At 43.5% G+C, this 14,122-nt stretch overlaps 1 protein-coding gene across 1 annotated transcript; it reads right to left on the minus strand.

Annotated features, from left to right (window-relative positions):
- Window positions 1-12,118: 12,118 nt before the first annotated feature.
- LOC147965316 (ethylene-responsive transcription factor ERF071-like) lies at window positions 12,119-12,469 on the minus strand. The gene has a single exon (XM_087530407.1). The coding sequence runs from the start codon at window positions 12,467-12,469 to the stop codon at window positions 12,119-12,121; it is 351 nt and encodes a 116-aa protein (XP_087386533.1).
- Between the last annotated feature and the right edge of the window lie 1,653 nt (window positions 12,470-14,122).

A 14,122-nucleotide genomic window follows, 5' to 3' on the forward strand; every position in this document is an offset into this window, starting at 1 on the left:
TGGTATGGATTTTGAAGTAAATCTATACAATTCTGAGAGCGTAACCCTTTTTGGTTGCAAAAATTGGGAAGCATTTTGCAAGATGTATGGTTTTTATGAGGGTATGCTTGTCACCATGGATCTTGGTGATCCTGACATCGACCAAGACAATATGGACATTTGGGTCCTTGTTGATACGCTTCCAATTCTACCGCTATGTGAGTTTATCAAACATAGTTATTAACTAATTTATATTGTTTATTTCAAAATAGTTGATAGCTTATTTCCATTGATAGCTTATTTTCATTCTTCAAACAATGTGCGGAAGATGGTAGACAGAACCTACTACACCGATGGCTCTGAGTTAACTTATCAGGAGAAAAATCATCTGATCGCATTTTGTATTGATCTTGACAATTACAATACCTATTATCAAACTCCTCCACATTATGGTAAATACGTGCCACTAGTGCATGTGTTGAACCACGCTAACATCCATGGAGATGCCATGGTATTTTTTTTTACTATTACGACATCCATGCATCTTTTGCATAAATTCTTTTAAAACTTAAGTACATTGCTAACTACGAAGTTATTACTATGTTTTTAAACAGAAAATCCCATCTGATTGTGTGCCTCATCTGATGTATCAGAATGGTCGCCTTGATGTTTTGAACATACAGCTAGGTTATCCTACGAGTCACACATGTGCATATCAGATTTCTAAAAACAGTGAAGACCTGATAATCAAAAATGGAAACAATGTATGGTCAGTCGTTGGGAGGTTCTTGGAAGCAAGATTGTGTGAAAGGCAAGAATTGGAGACAAGATAATATCCATTCTCCATAATGGAGAGTCAGGGACTATCTTGTTCTATGCTATTTTACCTAGGAGAAGGTAGTAGGTCCTAGCTAATACTCATGATCATGTGCTAAGAACAACTAAGGATGATTGGTTAGATGACTATGATGATGATGTGGTATCGAGTAGAAGTTGTATGATCGATTATGATGAGTATGACTTGTTATTATGATACCAATGATGAGTTATTTATTATTATGATTGATGATGCTCGATCACTACAAAAAATACACTTCTGTGATGATACGTGTTTGTCACAGTAGGTCGCATTTTCTGTCATGCATGTACATCCATGACGATTTTATGACAGAATCAAGATAGTCATACCTGTGCTGTCGTAGAAGTGTTCCATGACATTACCAAAATTATCATCACGCAAGTTTCCACTTCCATGACGACAAATCGTGCGTCACAGAAGTGCTTTCGTCAAGGGTGACCGACACGTGGCATCCATCGTAACGGAACATCATTAAGCTATCGGGTTCGGTTTTGGATCCGATAACCCGTTAACTGGCTGGACCAATGGGGGTTTTCCACGTGTAAAATCATCATTGGCTGGAGGAAACACGTGTAAACTCCGCGTTGGCACATGTGTCACTCATCCAATGGGCGAGATGCGCCTATGATATGTTGACACGTGGACCGGCCCAAAAGAGTCCCATAAAGTTTAAATGGGCCGCCCAACTAAAGGCCCACAAGATTTGCGGACCACAATGGGTCGACCCAGCTAAAGGCCCATGAGATTTTGGGGACCATAATGGGCTGGCCCAGCTAAAGGCCCACAAGATTTTGCGGGCCATAATGGGTCGGCCCAGGTAAAGGCCCACAAGATTTTTGCAGGCCATAATGGGCCAGCCCAGGTGAAGGCCCACAAGATTTTTGTGGACCATAATGGGCCGACCCAGCTAAAGGCCCATGAGATTTCACCGACATTAATGGGCCGGCCCAGCTGTAGGCCCATAAGATTTTGAGGCCCTAGTAGGCCAGCCCATTAACTAGCTGCCATGTTTTGGGCCAAATGTCGGCCCATATTTGATATGGTCCATTAATGGCCTGCCACGTTCCAGGCCTAATAATGGCCCATATGAGATCCGGCCCGTTAAAATCCTACCACGTTCTGGGCCAAATTACGGCCCAGATCAGGTCCGGTCCTTTAAGAGGCTTTGGGCTAAATTATGGCACATATCAGATTCGGCCCGTCAACTGGATGTTATGCTTTTGGGCCCACTTGCTAAAGGCCCATTTAGTAATTCATCCTGATATTAGTTTTGTCTTGTTAAGGGCCCGTTTAACATTTCGGCCCTATATTAATTTCATCCTGTTAAAAGCCCGTCATATAGTTGGGCCTAACTACGGCCCGGTTTGCATCCGGCCTGCTCGCAGCCGATAATCTGATTGGGCCAAACAAGGACCGAGTCAATTTTGGCCTGTTAAAAGCCCGTGATTTGATTGGCACAATCATGGGCCGGGGTCCATTTCGGGCTGCTGCTAGCCTATGAGCTGTTCAACACGTTTCAGGCCCAACCTACTTCTCAGCCTCCTAAAAGCCCATTGAGTTTTGTTGCGAAAAGAGGGCTGGCGGTTTACTCGGCCTATTAAAGGCCCGAATCTACTAGTGGGCCAGTTTACATTTAGGCATTTTAATGGACCAAGATGACGGGGCCCATGATGCGGATCATACATCGTGATTGCATGATGGCCCGATTATGTACCGTAATTTTACGGTTTGACCGGTTTACTGCGAAGACAGGATATATATACAGTAAAATAACTGCAGCATCGTGAATAAGAAAAAACCTACGCTATCCAATAAAGAAATTACGGCATATTACATCCACTTGGCATCAAAGTTTGCCACTGTGATAATAAAACACAAGCAGACAGCAGATTACATACAATGGGCATCAAAGATCGCCACCAGTGCAAATAAACATGCCGAAAAAATAATATACAAAGCCGACAGCACTTCAATAGAGTTCAAGAAAGGTTAGTCCTGCTGGGGAGCTGCAGCGCAAGCAGCTGAGCAAGCTGATGAGATTGTGCTTGTTTAACACTTATATCCTCCTCACTCTGAAAGATAAACAAGCAGACAGATGACAGGTTTTGCACATAAAAGTATCAGTTCTGACAATTCATCACATTTATTACTAACGAATAAAGTGACACAGTTTAAAATTGCATTAACACAATATGGTATTGTTCAGGTCAAGACATGGCAGGAAATGACATTGTGAAGGAGTTGACAGCTTCACAACACCACTGTATTACAGATCAAGAACTCATAAGTATCAGTGGTTAGTGTGTTATCAATTTATCCCATTTCAGATTGGCAAATAAAGAGACGGTTTAAATAATAGTAGAATGATATGACATTGTTCATAGTTAAGACATTGCAGAATATGACATTGTGCTGTAGTGGGTAGGTTCACCACACCACTGGACTATGGATCAAGAACAGATGCATACATGCAGTGCAAAAGAAGACCACTTGCTCTGTATAGTTTAATTTACATGGTATGAAGAAGGAACTTGGTTGTACAACTGAAAACTTAAATTGAGAAGGACAAACTTTTGTTTATGAACTACATAATAAACTTTAAACATGTAATTTTATGCAAACACCAAAAATAAACATCTGTTGCAGTCATGCCTAACCAAATATACACAACAAAGTTTGAAGGCTTGAGAAGGACAAAGTTACATTATTGGTGAAGACAGGCTCTATAAAGCCCTTGTCCATGCTGATGGGGGGGGGGCAATTCAAGAAGTTTACCACAAAATCTTCTTCATAAGCATTGCCTTTATTCTACATTTTGTTAAGAGTAAATATAGATGTGATAATATAAGAAGAAATGGAGAATATTTAAGATAAGATGAAGAGTGATGCTACATAACCAAGTAGCTATAAATGTAAGTACATTGATACAGGAAAAAGGTACAACCAAGAGCAATGCACAGCTAAACTTCTTCAGTACCATCGGTGTTATCCAACCTTATGGTAAGAGTAAATATAGATCTGATGTGTAGAAAATGGAGGGCAAAGGAAAATAAGCTGCAGAGTGATGGTACATGAACAACCACCTGTCAATATAAGTACACTAATAAAGGACAACAAGTACTTACAAGAACAATGCAGAGGTAAAAAAATTCATTCGCATTGGATATATTCTACACTAATGTAACCATTTATACAGACCAGATAATTTGGAGCGAACAATTGATAAGCAAGCTATCATGCATACTGCTATCACATAATGAACTAGGTATGTATGCAAGTATAGTGATACAGGACAACAGGTACTAACAAGAGCAAAGCAGCGCGCAACATATTTGTGATATAACGTCGTTCTTTTCAAACCGGAATTCTTCTTCGAGCATATTTCCTACAAAAAAGATCTGTAAGGCAGATACGGAAAAGTAGAAGTTCAAATTGTCATGTGATTTCATAGACAGTACCTCATCCGGGGAATGAGGCCAGTGCATAACAAGGTTTTTCCATTCAATGTCTTCTAAATTTAGCACAGGAGACTTCACCAGAAATTCGTTTATAGACTTGCCATCAAAGTGTGATTTCCTCAGGTAACACCGATACTTCTGCAATGCTTCCTTGAAAAGCACAAGCAAGCTTTGCTCATCATGACTATCCAGATTGACCCTTGCCCACTTACAACAATGTAATGTAAATCATTGATGTGTTCAATAAGCAGAAAACAGGAAAATAATAACCATGAATAATAGCACTTACACGTAAGTTGGACAGGAATATCTGAAAATGGTGTTTGTCTTCACTATAATTTTCCCATGATGGGAATATATGCACGTAGTCCCTAACAACATTGAAAGCATTGTCTTTTTAACTGGGAATAACTGGAATGGGTTTCCAATCTGCAGGAATTGGCCCTCTCTGCAGTTGGGATAGGTCTTCGGCCGGTGGACTTGCTGTACTTTTTGCTGGAGTGGGATTTTTCTGTGGTACGGCTAGTGCTATGGCAACTGAAATCGATATACCTTTTGCTGGAGTGCAGGTCCTGTGTGGTGGGGCTAGTGGTGTGGCCAGTGAAGTATGGGTACAGTCTGCTGGAGTCGGTCCTACGTTTTATGTGACTGGTTGTACAGCCAATATAAGTGGGGTGCTGTCTGATTTCTCCAGCACCACCATGTTTTTCAAGGACTTTGCTGGTGCTCCTTTAGGTTCGGCAATCACCCTCTTCCTTTTTGATGTCTGATGCACAAGAACAACATTTGAGTGGAAAAACATGGTATGATGACAGATGGACTATGTATTGATAATGGATGGGCATGGCATCTCGACATATATGATGAGTAAACTAAGCAGATGGCGGTGCAACAAAGTAGAAGAAATGCAAGACAACATATGCAAGATACGCGCAATCAATAAAACCTTGCCAAATTAGAACAGGCACCTTGATGGGTGAACAGGACAGGCCATCTGCCTTTGACTCCTCAAGGTTAGAATAGTCATTAGGATCATATTCTGAACAAGAATCAACAGGTCGGGAGTGTATGAGTTTCAGTGCATCCATAATGGCACTCAATGCCTTGGTACAAATTTTGCAAGTCATTGCAGTGTTTAGCTTCAAGAGTGGACTGCTGCTAGTGCGACACAAAACAGCTACATAGATCATAGTGTAGATATAACGGGAAAACTGTAAGCATCAGTGTAAAATCAGCAAAGTGGAACTTGCTGGAATATATGTGCTAGTATTGCCGGTACGGCTAGAAAGGCTTCGGATACCAGCTATCTTCAACTGAAGGTGCGGTACTATTAATATTAGTGTAACTCTCAAAGGCGACACAGCTCCCCGCATTTCCTTGCTATTCTTATAGGATTCAAGTGGGCAAGCCACTACAAATCCTATTCCCGTGTTTACAAAATCCTACGAATCAAAGAGGCCCGAAGAGTTCAAAGTGTCCATCACAACCGACCGTATAGACCTCTACACTGCAAATGTCCCTCCTCATCTTCACTACAAGGACATACTGTACTACTATCATACTCCCTCCGTTCCAAAATATAAGTCTTGGTAGATATTTCCACTATGGATCACATACAGATGTATCCAGATACATTTTAGAGTCTAGATTCACTCATTTTGCTCCATATGTAGTCCATGGTGGAATCTATACAAAGACTTGTATTTAGGAACAGGGAGAGTACTTATTAAAGAAGAACGGAAGAGGAACATGCTAAAGAAGAGCAAGCAGATTTTGGATAATAAAATGTTCGTTGCGCAGTTCCCACACATGATGAACCAGAGCACATTAAGAAAGCAACTCCCTATTGTCTCTCTATATGTGGTGCACGTGCTTTTCGAAAGTAAAGTAGGAACATTAGCTGACCAATTAAATGTTATCTGTTTTAGTAATATCAACATCATATCAGATTTGTACTTGAGCAACCAGTTTGGAATTATGAGTGGCACGTTGTTTAGCTTGATGGATTCAGGAGTAGTGCTAAGCAGGTACGATGATAGTACTGAATATAAAGGCATGTTAGCATGCAAGTCGCGTGCCTTTTGTCATTTGGGTCAGTCGACCATTTTAGGCGGTTGGATGAAGATCCTACGTCTCCTAACCATTCTTCTTCCTCATCTCTGATTCTTCCCATACAGAATGAGCCACCGGCCGGACCACCGGCCCCCACTACCTGTGTTCCTCCGCCACCCCCACCCCTGCCCCCACCCGCGTTGAGTTTTCTTCGTTCGGCGAGGCCCCCCCATCGCCCCCACAACCACCGTCCCCACCCGAGCCCCTTCGTTCGCACCAGCGAACTCCGGCAAGCTCTGAAAAATCGACTGACCCAATTTTGAAATTTAGTCTACTGTGATTTAACTAGTGTGGAATATAAAAGGGGAAAACCATAAGAATTGTGAGTATAGTGTTGAGCGTGCCATGGCGGATCTGAAGGTTCAAACCGGACAAAGGCAACTTCGCAACCAATGTTTGCTTTCAACTAGCAAGTAAGTGATGGACAAGAAATCAGAGTAAAGCAGTGGCGATGTATTTTCTTGCTGTGATAAATAAGTTGAGCAGATACGAAAGAGTACTGCCTCTAGTGCGGTGCCATGTATGCATCTGCTGAGAATTTGACGGTGTTGCGGTAGCGATGGCTGTCAGCGGCATGGAAGCAGATCTAGGAGGGTAGACGGTGGCGGCAGGGCGCGGTCAACGAGACGGTCATAGGAGCAGCGCCGGCAAGGTGGACGACGACAGGGATGAAGCACGAGGACGGGATGCAAGGATCCCGGTCGAAAGCCGTGGATGAGAGAGGTCGATCTCTTGTAATGGACGGCGGTGTCGGGGTATCAGCTCCGGCTTGGTGGAGGAGGACGGCGGTGGATGGGGTGGCGGACAGAGGAGGCTGGGGTGGAGAGGGTGTTTTGGCGCCCATGGAGTACGAATGGGGAAATGGAGGTAGAGAGGTAGGGGGAACCATTCTTCAAGGCGCGCTTGTCTCAAATGCGAGGAAATTTACAAACTTAGCCCCCGTTTCAAATTTCCTACATCACAACAATATTAGTCGGTTGGGGATAGGACGGTAATCTCGCATACACCGAATATTTGCTGACGAGAGTTTGTTTTTGGCGCCTACCGTGTATGAATCGGGGAGGGAGTCGATTTCGGCCGAGGACACACTGTGTTTTGGCGCCCACCATGTATGAATCCGGGTGAGAGGAGGTTATGTCATGTTTGAGTGAAATTACAAACCTACCCCTATCGAAACCTATAGAAATCGAGCAGATAGACTTTGCATGGAAGGGATAGGCAGTAGTAATTTCCATCTCATAGATTTTGGTTTCGGGCGGTTACTGTGACTTTCCCTGCTTCGTTCAAATTTTGCAGAGTGCACGTTTACTTTGCCAACTCAATTCGAATCCCATTTGTATTCTATTTTTTTTGGGCGGGATCCATTTTCGATTGGAATAAAATTCTATATACATCATTTTTTTATATATACTTTCAAAAGCACAACAAAGAATTCTGCTCCTTTATATGTATAATATGATTTACAAATACAATGATCTCAAAATCACAAGGTTGAATTCAAAAAAATTAAACCAAATTATATTCTACTAAAATGTATGGATCAGTAATATCTACATATTAAATAACATAGATGCGCGTGAATTCATATGAGTATGCATGTTTGATAGATCAATTTTGGTTCGAGTATGGATTACATGTATCATCATCTCGAATTCAAATATTTGAATCCCTTTTATGTTCACTCCTTTCACGCCCATCTCTCTCGCATGCATGCTCCTTCATGTAGCTATCACTCTCTTTTCTCTAGCTCACCTGCGCGCTCACTTCATGTTTCTCCTATCCTCACAAACATGGTCTCTCGACGTCTCCCTTGAGAAGTGTCACACTCTCCCTATCATTATACATTACACGGTTTTCATTATCTCGCATGTCTCTACCGTTCTCTAGTATCACTAGGTACCTAAGCTTTCTTTTTCACCGCCACACACACAGTCTCCACTCGTCTTTCATTTTGTCTTTATCTCTATGGGATTCTCTCACACACCCTATATGTCTCTAGATATGACTCATACCACTAAAATTACTCTCTCACACTCTCTCTCCTGTAGACACAACATTTGTTGCGGTCTCCTTTTCGTCTCCATCTTAGACTAACATTATTCATTTGTTTATCGACCAGACAAACTCCCCCCCTCTCTCTCACACACACAACTCCTGCTTCCACTCCCCTTCCCGACTACCATCTCTCTCTCTCTCACACACACACACACAAAACTCTCGCTTTTGCACCCCTGACTCGTATTTCTCTCACAAACATTTATCGACTAGCTTCTAGATAGGTTTATACACCCGCACACTCGTGCTTCCACTATCGCATACATGTCTCTCTCCCGCTCCTTGTATCTATGTAGATTTTTCTTCCCTTCTTGAGACACGCCCTCTTGATCGTGCACAAACACACTATCGCCTCATTTTAAGCTGATACCTCTCGCACACACACTCTTTGTGTCTTTGTCGCACATGCACTCCGTCCTCCTCCTCTCTCCCTCTCTCTCTCTCACATGGGCTTTTTGCAACGACTAGCAAGATGCCCATGCGTTGCACGAAACATCAAGATGCATTTGTATGAGTAGTTTATCTTGTGGGAGAAAAAGATGAACGAGGGAAGGCCTTATTTGCAAGCGTGGAGAGGGGTGTGAGTATATTTTTGGAAAATTGCCATAGTTCCCTTCCTATCCGTCAGATATAGATCGGACGGCCTATATTGTTGGATGGCAGGCACACGATCATCACCGACTATGCTTTTTATAAGAGTAGGGATAAAAAACAGAGTTGGTGATGATGGTGGGCCTTCCATCCTGCAATATAGGCCGTCCGGTTTATATCTGACGGATAGGAAGGAAACTATGGCAATTTACCCGCACCCCTCTCCACATTTGCAGATAAGGCCTTCCCTCATTCATCCTTTTCTCCCATAAGATCTTGATGTTCCGTGCAACGCACGGGCATCTTGCTAGTAAGAGTAGGAATTATACATATACCACTTCTTGAATCTTGAAACCAACAACATTCCTCCCTTATCTCATCAAAACCGCCAAAGGAATATATTTTGAGTGAAACATAGCATATTTTTAGTGATATATGTATTTCAAAACTAGACTTTTTTTCCTATCAAATCGGTGAATATGTATTAATCTACTATGATCGTGTGGCAACGCATTGGCACATTGCTAGTAGTTATTATAATTTTTTGGACACCAGACAAACGGTGGAGTACATATATGAAGAGAAGAGGCGCACACACGCAGTCGGTCTCTCGCTGTCTCGCACACATGAGTGTTACATAAAGGCAATGTTAACAAATAAACCCTAAAACCCTAGGTGCACGATTGCTGCATTCGCGGGTATCGGGTACGTGGTGCAGCGCACCTTTGTAGGAATAGTCAACTCGCGTGATAATTTGATCCGTAGGAGTTGATGGTCAGGACCACAGGTGAACGACTTGGAGGCGGTGGCTCGCCAGTTGCCACAGATCGAGTAGCCATGTTTAAAATATCATTTTTAGTGGGGTTAAGAGTTCCGATTTTCAATGGCGTGTTATAAGTATTAAGTTGTTTTTAGAACGATTGGTATGGAGCAAAAATGGAATTCATAGTACTACGTACCTCCTCGGCGTATGGTTGTATGGGTTTATGTTGCGAGATGTTGAACCTGGTAGTTCTAGGGCAAATACTATGGTTTAGATTTAGATGTTGGTTTTCAGTAATGAAAATCGGAAGGGGGAAACCCTTCTTTGATTAAAAAAAACTGCTACCTCCGTTCTGGTTTACTAGTCCCCATCGTATTTTGGGTCAAAGTTTGTCCACGAATTTTACTTGCAAAATGTGAATGGAAAACGAGATTTTGTTATACCCAAACAAAAAAGAACTAGAGGGAGTGATTGCTCTGACACGGACGTGACCTCTCATAGTGCAAGCATTGAACCGGCGCGCCGGCCAAGAGGGCCCCACTCGCTGTAGGCCCGGCTGAACATGCCTCCTCGCCGCATGCAACCGGCTTCAGACTGCCCCGCCTACCTTCATTAAATCCGCGCGTGTGCCGGCAACACGTCCTTCCACGAGCCGTTCGGCATTTTAGAACAAAAAAATGACTGAAATATAATTAATTACGCATGGTCTTGACTTATTGTGCTCGCACTGGTAGCAGGAACTAGAGGTTTTTCTTTATTTGTGAATATCCTCAATTTTTTTTGGCTTTGAAGTGAATCATGGTTGTGGACATTATGTATGAATGTGCAGATATCTATGAACATGAGTTTGATGTGGAAGTTGAACTTGGAATGTCGGGCTTGCGCGTGAACTATACCATGTCCAATGCTTCGTTTGTTATTGTTTGGAAAGTAATTGTTGTTATTACATGACCCGAAAAAAAATATTTTGTGCCACATCAGTAGATGCACAGACATCACAACAAGCATGCTGACTAGATAAACATTTGAACCTAGTTATTTTGAAGGAAATTTTGTATTGACAACAGTTTTAGATAGCAGGAGACGCCTAGCCTGCTCTGCCTCTGCTAGCTTATTTCTGGCTTCTTCCATCTCTTCTTTGGCATGGGTGAAGAGAGCATATGATTGCTCTTTCGGCTTCTTCAGGAACTCATCTACATTCTCAAGGGCTGCTGCACGCTTTCTTTCAACCTTTACTAGAGCCACGAGGACACGAACAGCTGACAACTCCACCTGGCTTGTGTGTAATCCAGCATCATCTGGGAATTTGCACCTTGTGTCTAATCCAGTGTCATTAGGGAACTGGCACCTTGTGTGTAATCCAGCCTCATTTTGGAAACATGATCTCGAGGTTGACCATACTTCCCTCCTCGCAGGAACTGCATCCTGACATGAAGTTACTTCTTTTTTCGATCAATACTCAGAGCAACCCAGATCCATTTAGTAGAAGCCAGATAAACAAAACTCGGAGAAGTGAATTCAAAAGGAAAAAAATATAAAAACAGACTACAAGGTGAGAACACCCACTTCCTACATCAAGCTAAAACTGAAAGCATTAGGATGATTAAGACTCTTCTTATTACACATCGACGAACATGAGGCTTAAGAGAGACAGAAACTACAACATATACACATTGAAGAACACGAGGCTAAACGATAGTAATTGAAAGGGTGTTACTTACCAAAGCTAGTTTTACAGGTTCAGTGCAGCTCCTCTTTAACTTGCCACGCTCCTTGAAGATGTCCCCAATATCCCGTGTTTGGTCTTCATTGCTCCTCTGCATGTTCGCACTCGTGGTTTTAAAATCTCAACATGGCAAGAAAAATATACTACTAGTAATACTCGCGCATCTTGTGGGCAACATTAAAGCATTCGTCCGCCATGTTAGACCATCTCCAACAGAATCGCAACGCGCGGCACTTTAAAAAAGTGTTTACAGTGCTGAGATCGAGAAGTAGAGATAGAGAGTAGAGAGTAGAGAGTAGAGGATAGTTCTCAGCATAGATAGAAAAAAATAGATTATTCAACTACTCCTCGTCGTCTGACTCCTCCTCGGTGATGTCCTCCTCCGACGTCTGACTATGTACGTGAAGATACCGATCGTCGTCGGATTCCCAGGGCGACGCTGCTCCTAGCCTCATGTTGAATTGAGCGCCCGCTTTTCGCCTACGCTTGTCCTCGCGATAGGCGGCTCGCTCTGCCCTCCTCTTATCCATCTCTGCCCTCCATTGCGCGTAGAACTCCCGCTCGTTGATGTTGTCCTACGAGAAGCGTTGGCGCCACAGCGCCATGGCTTCCTCGTCCATCTCGGCGATGCCGAGACGGTGCTCCCGCCTCCGGTTGTCGCGATGGTCCTCATCGGTGATAAGCCGCGGCAGAGGCGGGAGCTCCTGTGCCCGCTCCTGCATCGTCATGTTGGGGAAGTTCAATGTTCTATGAGGCCACCGGAGGCACCACGCTGCTGCGTCGTACGCAAGGGCGGCCTCATTGGTGGTGTCAAAATTGCCGTGGCCGAGGCGCATCCCGCGGAATCGGATCTCGGCGGAGAAGCCGCCGGAGGGGCGCGCGCGGACGCCGCTATATCCCCAAGTTTCCCAGCGACGCGGCGGCATGGTGGCACGGCGGCGGCGAGGCGAGAAAGAGTGGGGAGAGAGCAGCGGCGAGGCACAGAGCGGGGAGAGAGCGGTGGCAAGGCACAGAGCGGTGGGAGGGTGTTGGATTTTATAAAGCGCGTCGGATGCCGCGCGCCAAAACTAGCGCACGCCCAGCCGCTTTTTCCCGCGCGCGCGCAATCCTTTCTCGACGTCTCTGCTATCTCTACTCTCTTCTCTACTGTTATATTTATTTTATATTTAATATTTATCTCTACTTCTCTACTCTACTTTTTTCTCTACTTTTTTCTTATAAAAAACAGAGTTGGTGATGATGGTGTGCCTGCCATCTTGCAATATAGGCCGTCCCATTTATATCTGACAGATAGGAAGGAAACAATGGCAATTTTGCAAAAAGATACCCAGACTCCTCTCCAAATTTGTAAATAAGGCCTTCCCTTGTTCATCCTTTTCTCCCACAAGATAAACTACTCATACAAATGCATCTTAATGCGTGAAATGCATGGGCATCTTGCTAGTTCTAAAAAACTTTCCATCATTTTCCACACTACTTGCAGATGAAAAACCTACCCAAGCACAACGCGATATAGGAGCGACGCACACTTACAAGCTGATATTCTGTTGGACAATGGAGGCTATAACCAATTATTTTTACGGGAACAATAGCACCCAGGAAATTTGAAGGGTAGGTATGAACAAAATTGGAGCTGCACATGTACTACTAAGTGATTCAATACAAACATTACCAATCGAGGAGGAGAACGATGGTCGCGGCAGCCTATGTGAGTCATGGTCGGCAACGGGAGTCAGTTCATTGTCCATGACGGTGGTACTTCTGCGCTTGGCGTCGGCTTCCCGGAAGCAGATCCGAGACCGTGGAAGAAGGTGCTGGGGAAGAGGCTCCGTGTACGACGACGATGGTGGACCGGCTCCAGTGCGGCGTACAAGGTCGTCGATGAGGCAGATGCGCTGCGGTGGACGAGTGCACTGATGTAGAAGGGGAGGAGCACGAAGGTTGCGGTGCCGTGGAGAAGTCTATTTTGCGGTGGGGATAGAAAATGGGGAGTATTCAGGTGTACTACTCTGGGTGCCGGGGTGGGGTTGGCTGGGTAAGGGTGAACCTGAAGTTACGAAAACAGCCCCCTACCAACCGTCTTCCGTAGGCCTGTTCTGAAGGCTATGACGGTAACTTCCCACTGCTCGAATCAGGGTCGTGGGGGATTTTCCCGCCGACCTCAAAATTTTGTGACACTGAACTCCCCGTGTGGCATGTTGGGTGATTTGGCTAAGCAACTAGCAAGTAGTACTAGTAAACTCTGCATAATAGGTTTGACCAAATTCAAACTTCCTAAAGTTTGACCACGTTTATAGAAAAATATAAACATTTACAATAACAAATATGTATGATGTGAAAGTACATTGAATAATGAATCTAATGGTATTTATTTGTTATTGTATATGTTAATATTTTTTGTTATAAACTTTCTGAGAGTTCACAAAACTTGACTTTGACCAATGCTAATATGCAGACTTAAATAAAATGGAGGGAGTACACATTTGTTTTCTTAGTATGTAGTGAATTAATCATTTGTTGAAATTGTGAAATAAATATATTAGGCTACTGAGTTCGAATGTAATGGTCTATACAATTCA

This window comes from Triticum urartu, chromosome 6A (assembly GCF_056163025.1).
Source record: "Triticum urartu cultivar PI428250 chromosome 6A, HENAU_Tu73, whole genome shotgun sequence".
NCBI classification, from domain to species: domain Eukaryota; kingdom Viridiplantae; phylum Streptophyta; class Magnoliopsida; order Poales; family Poaceae; genus Triticum; species Triticum urartu.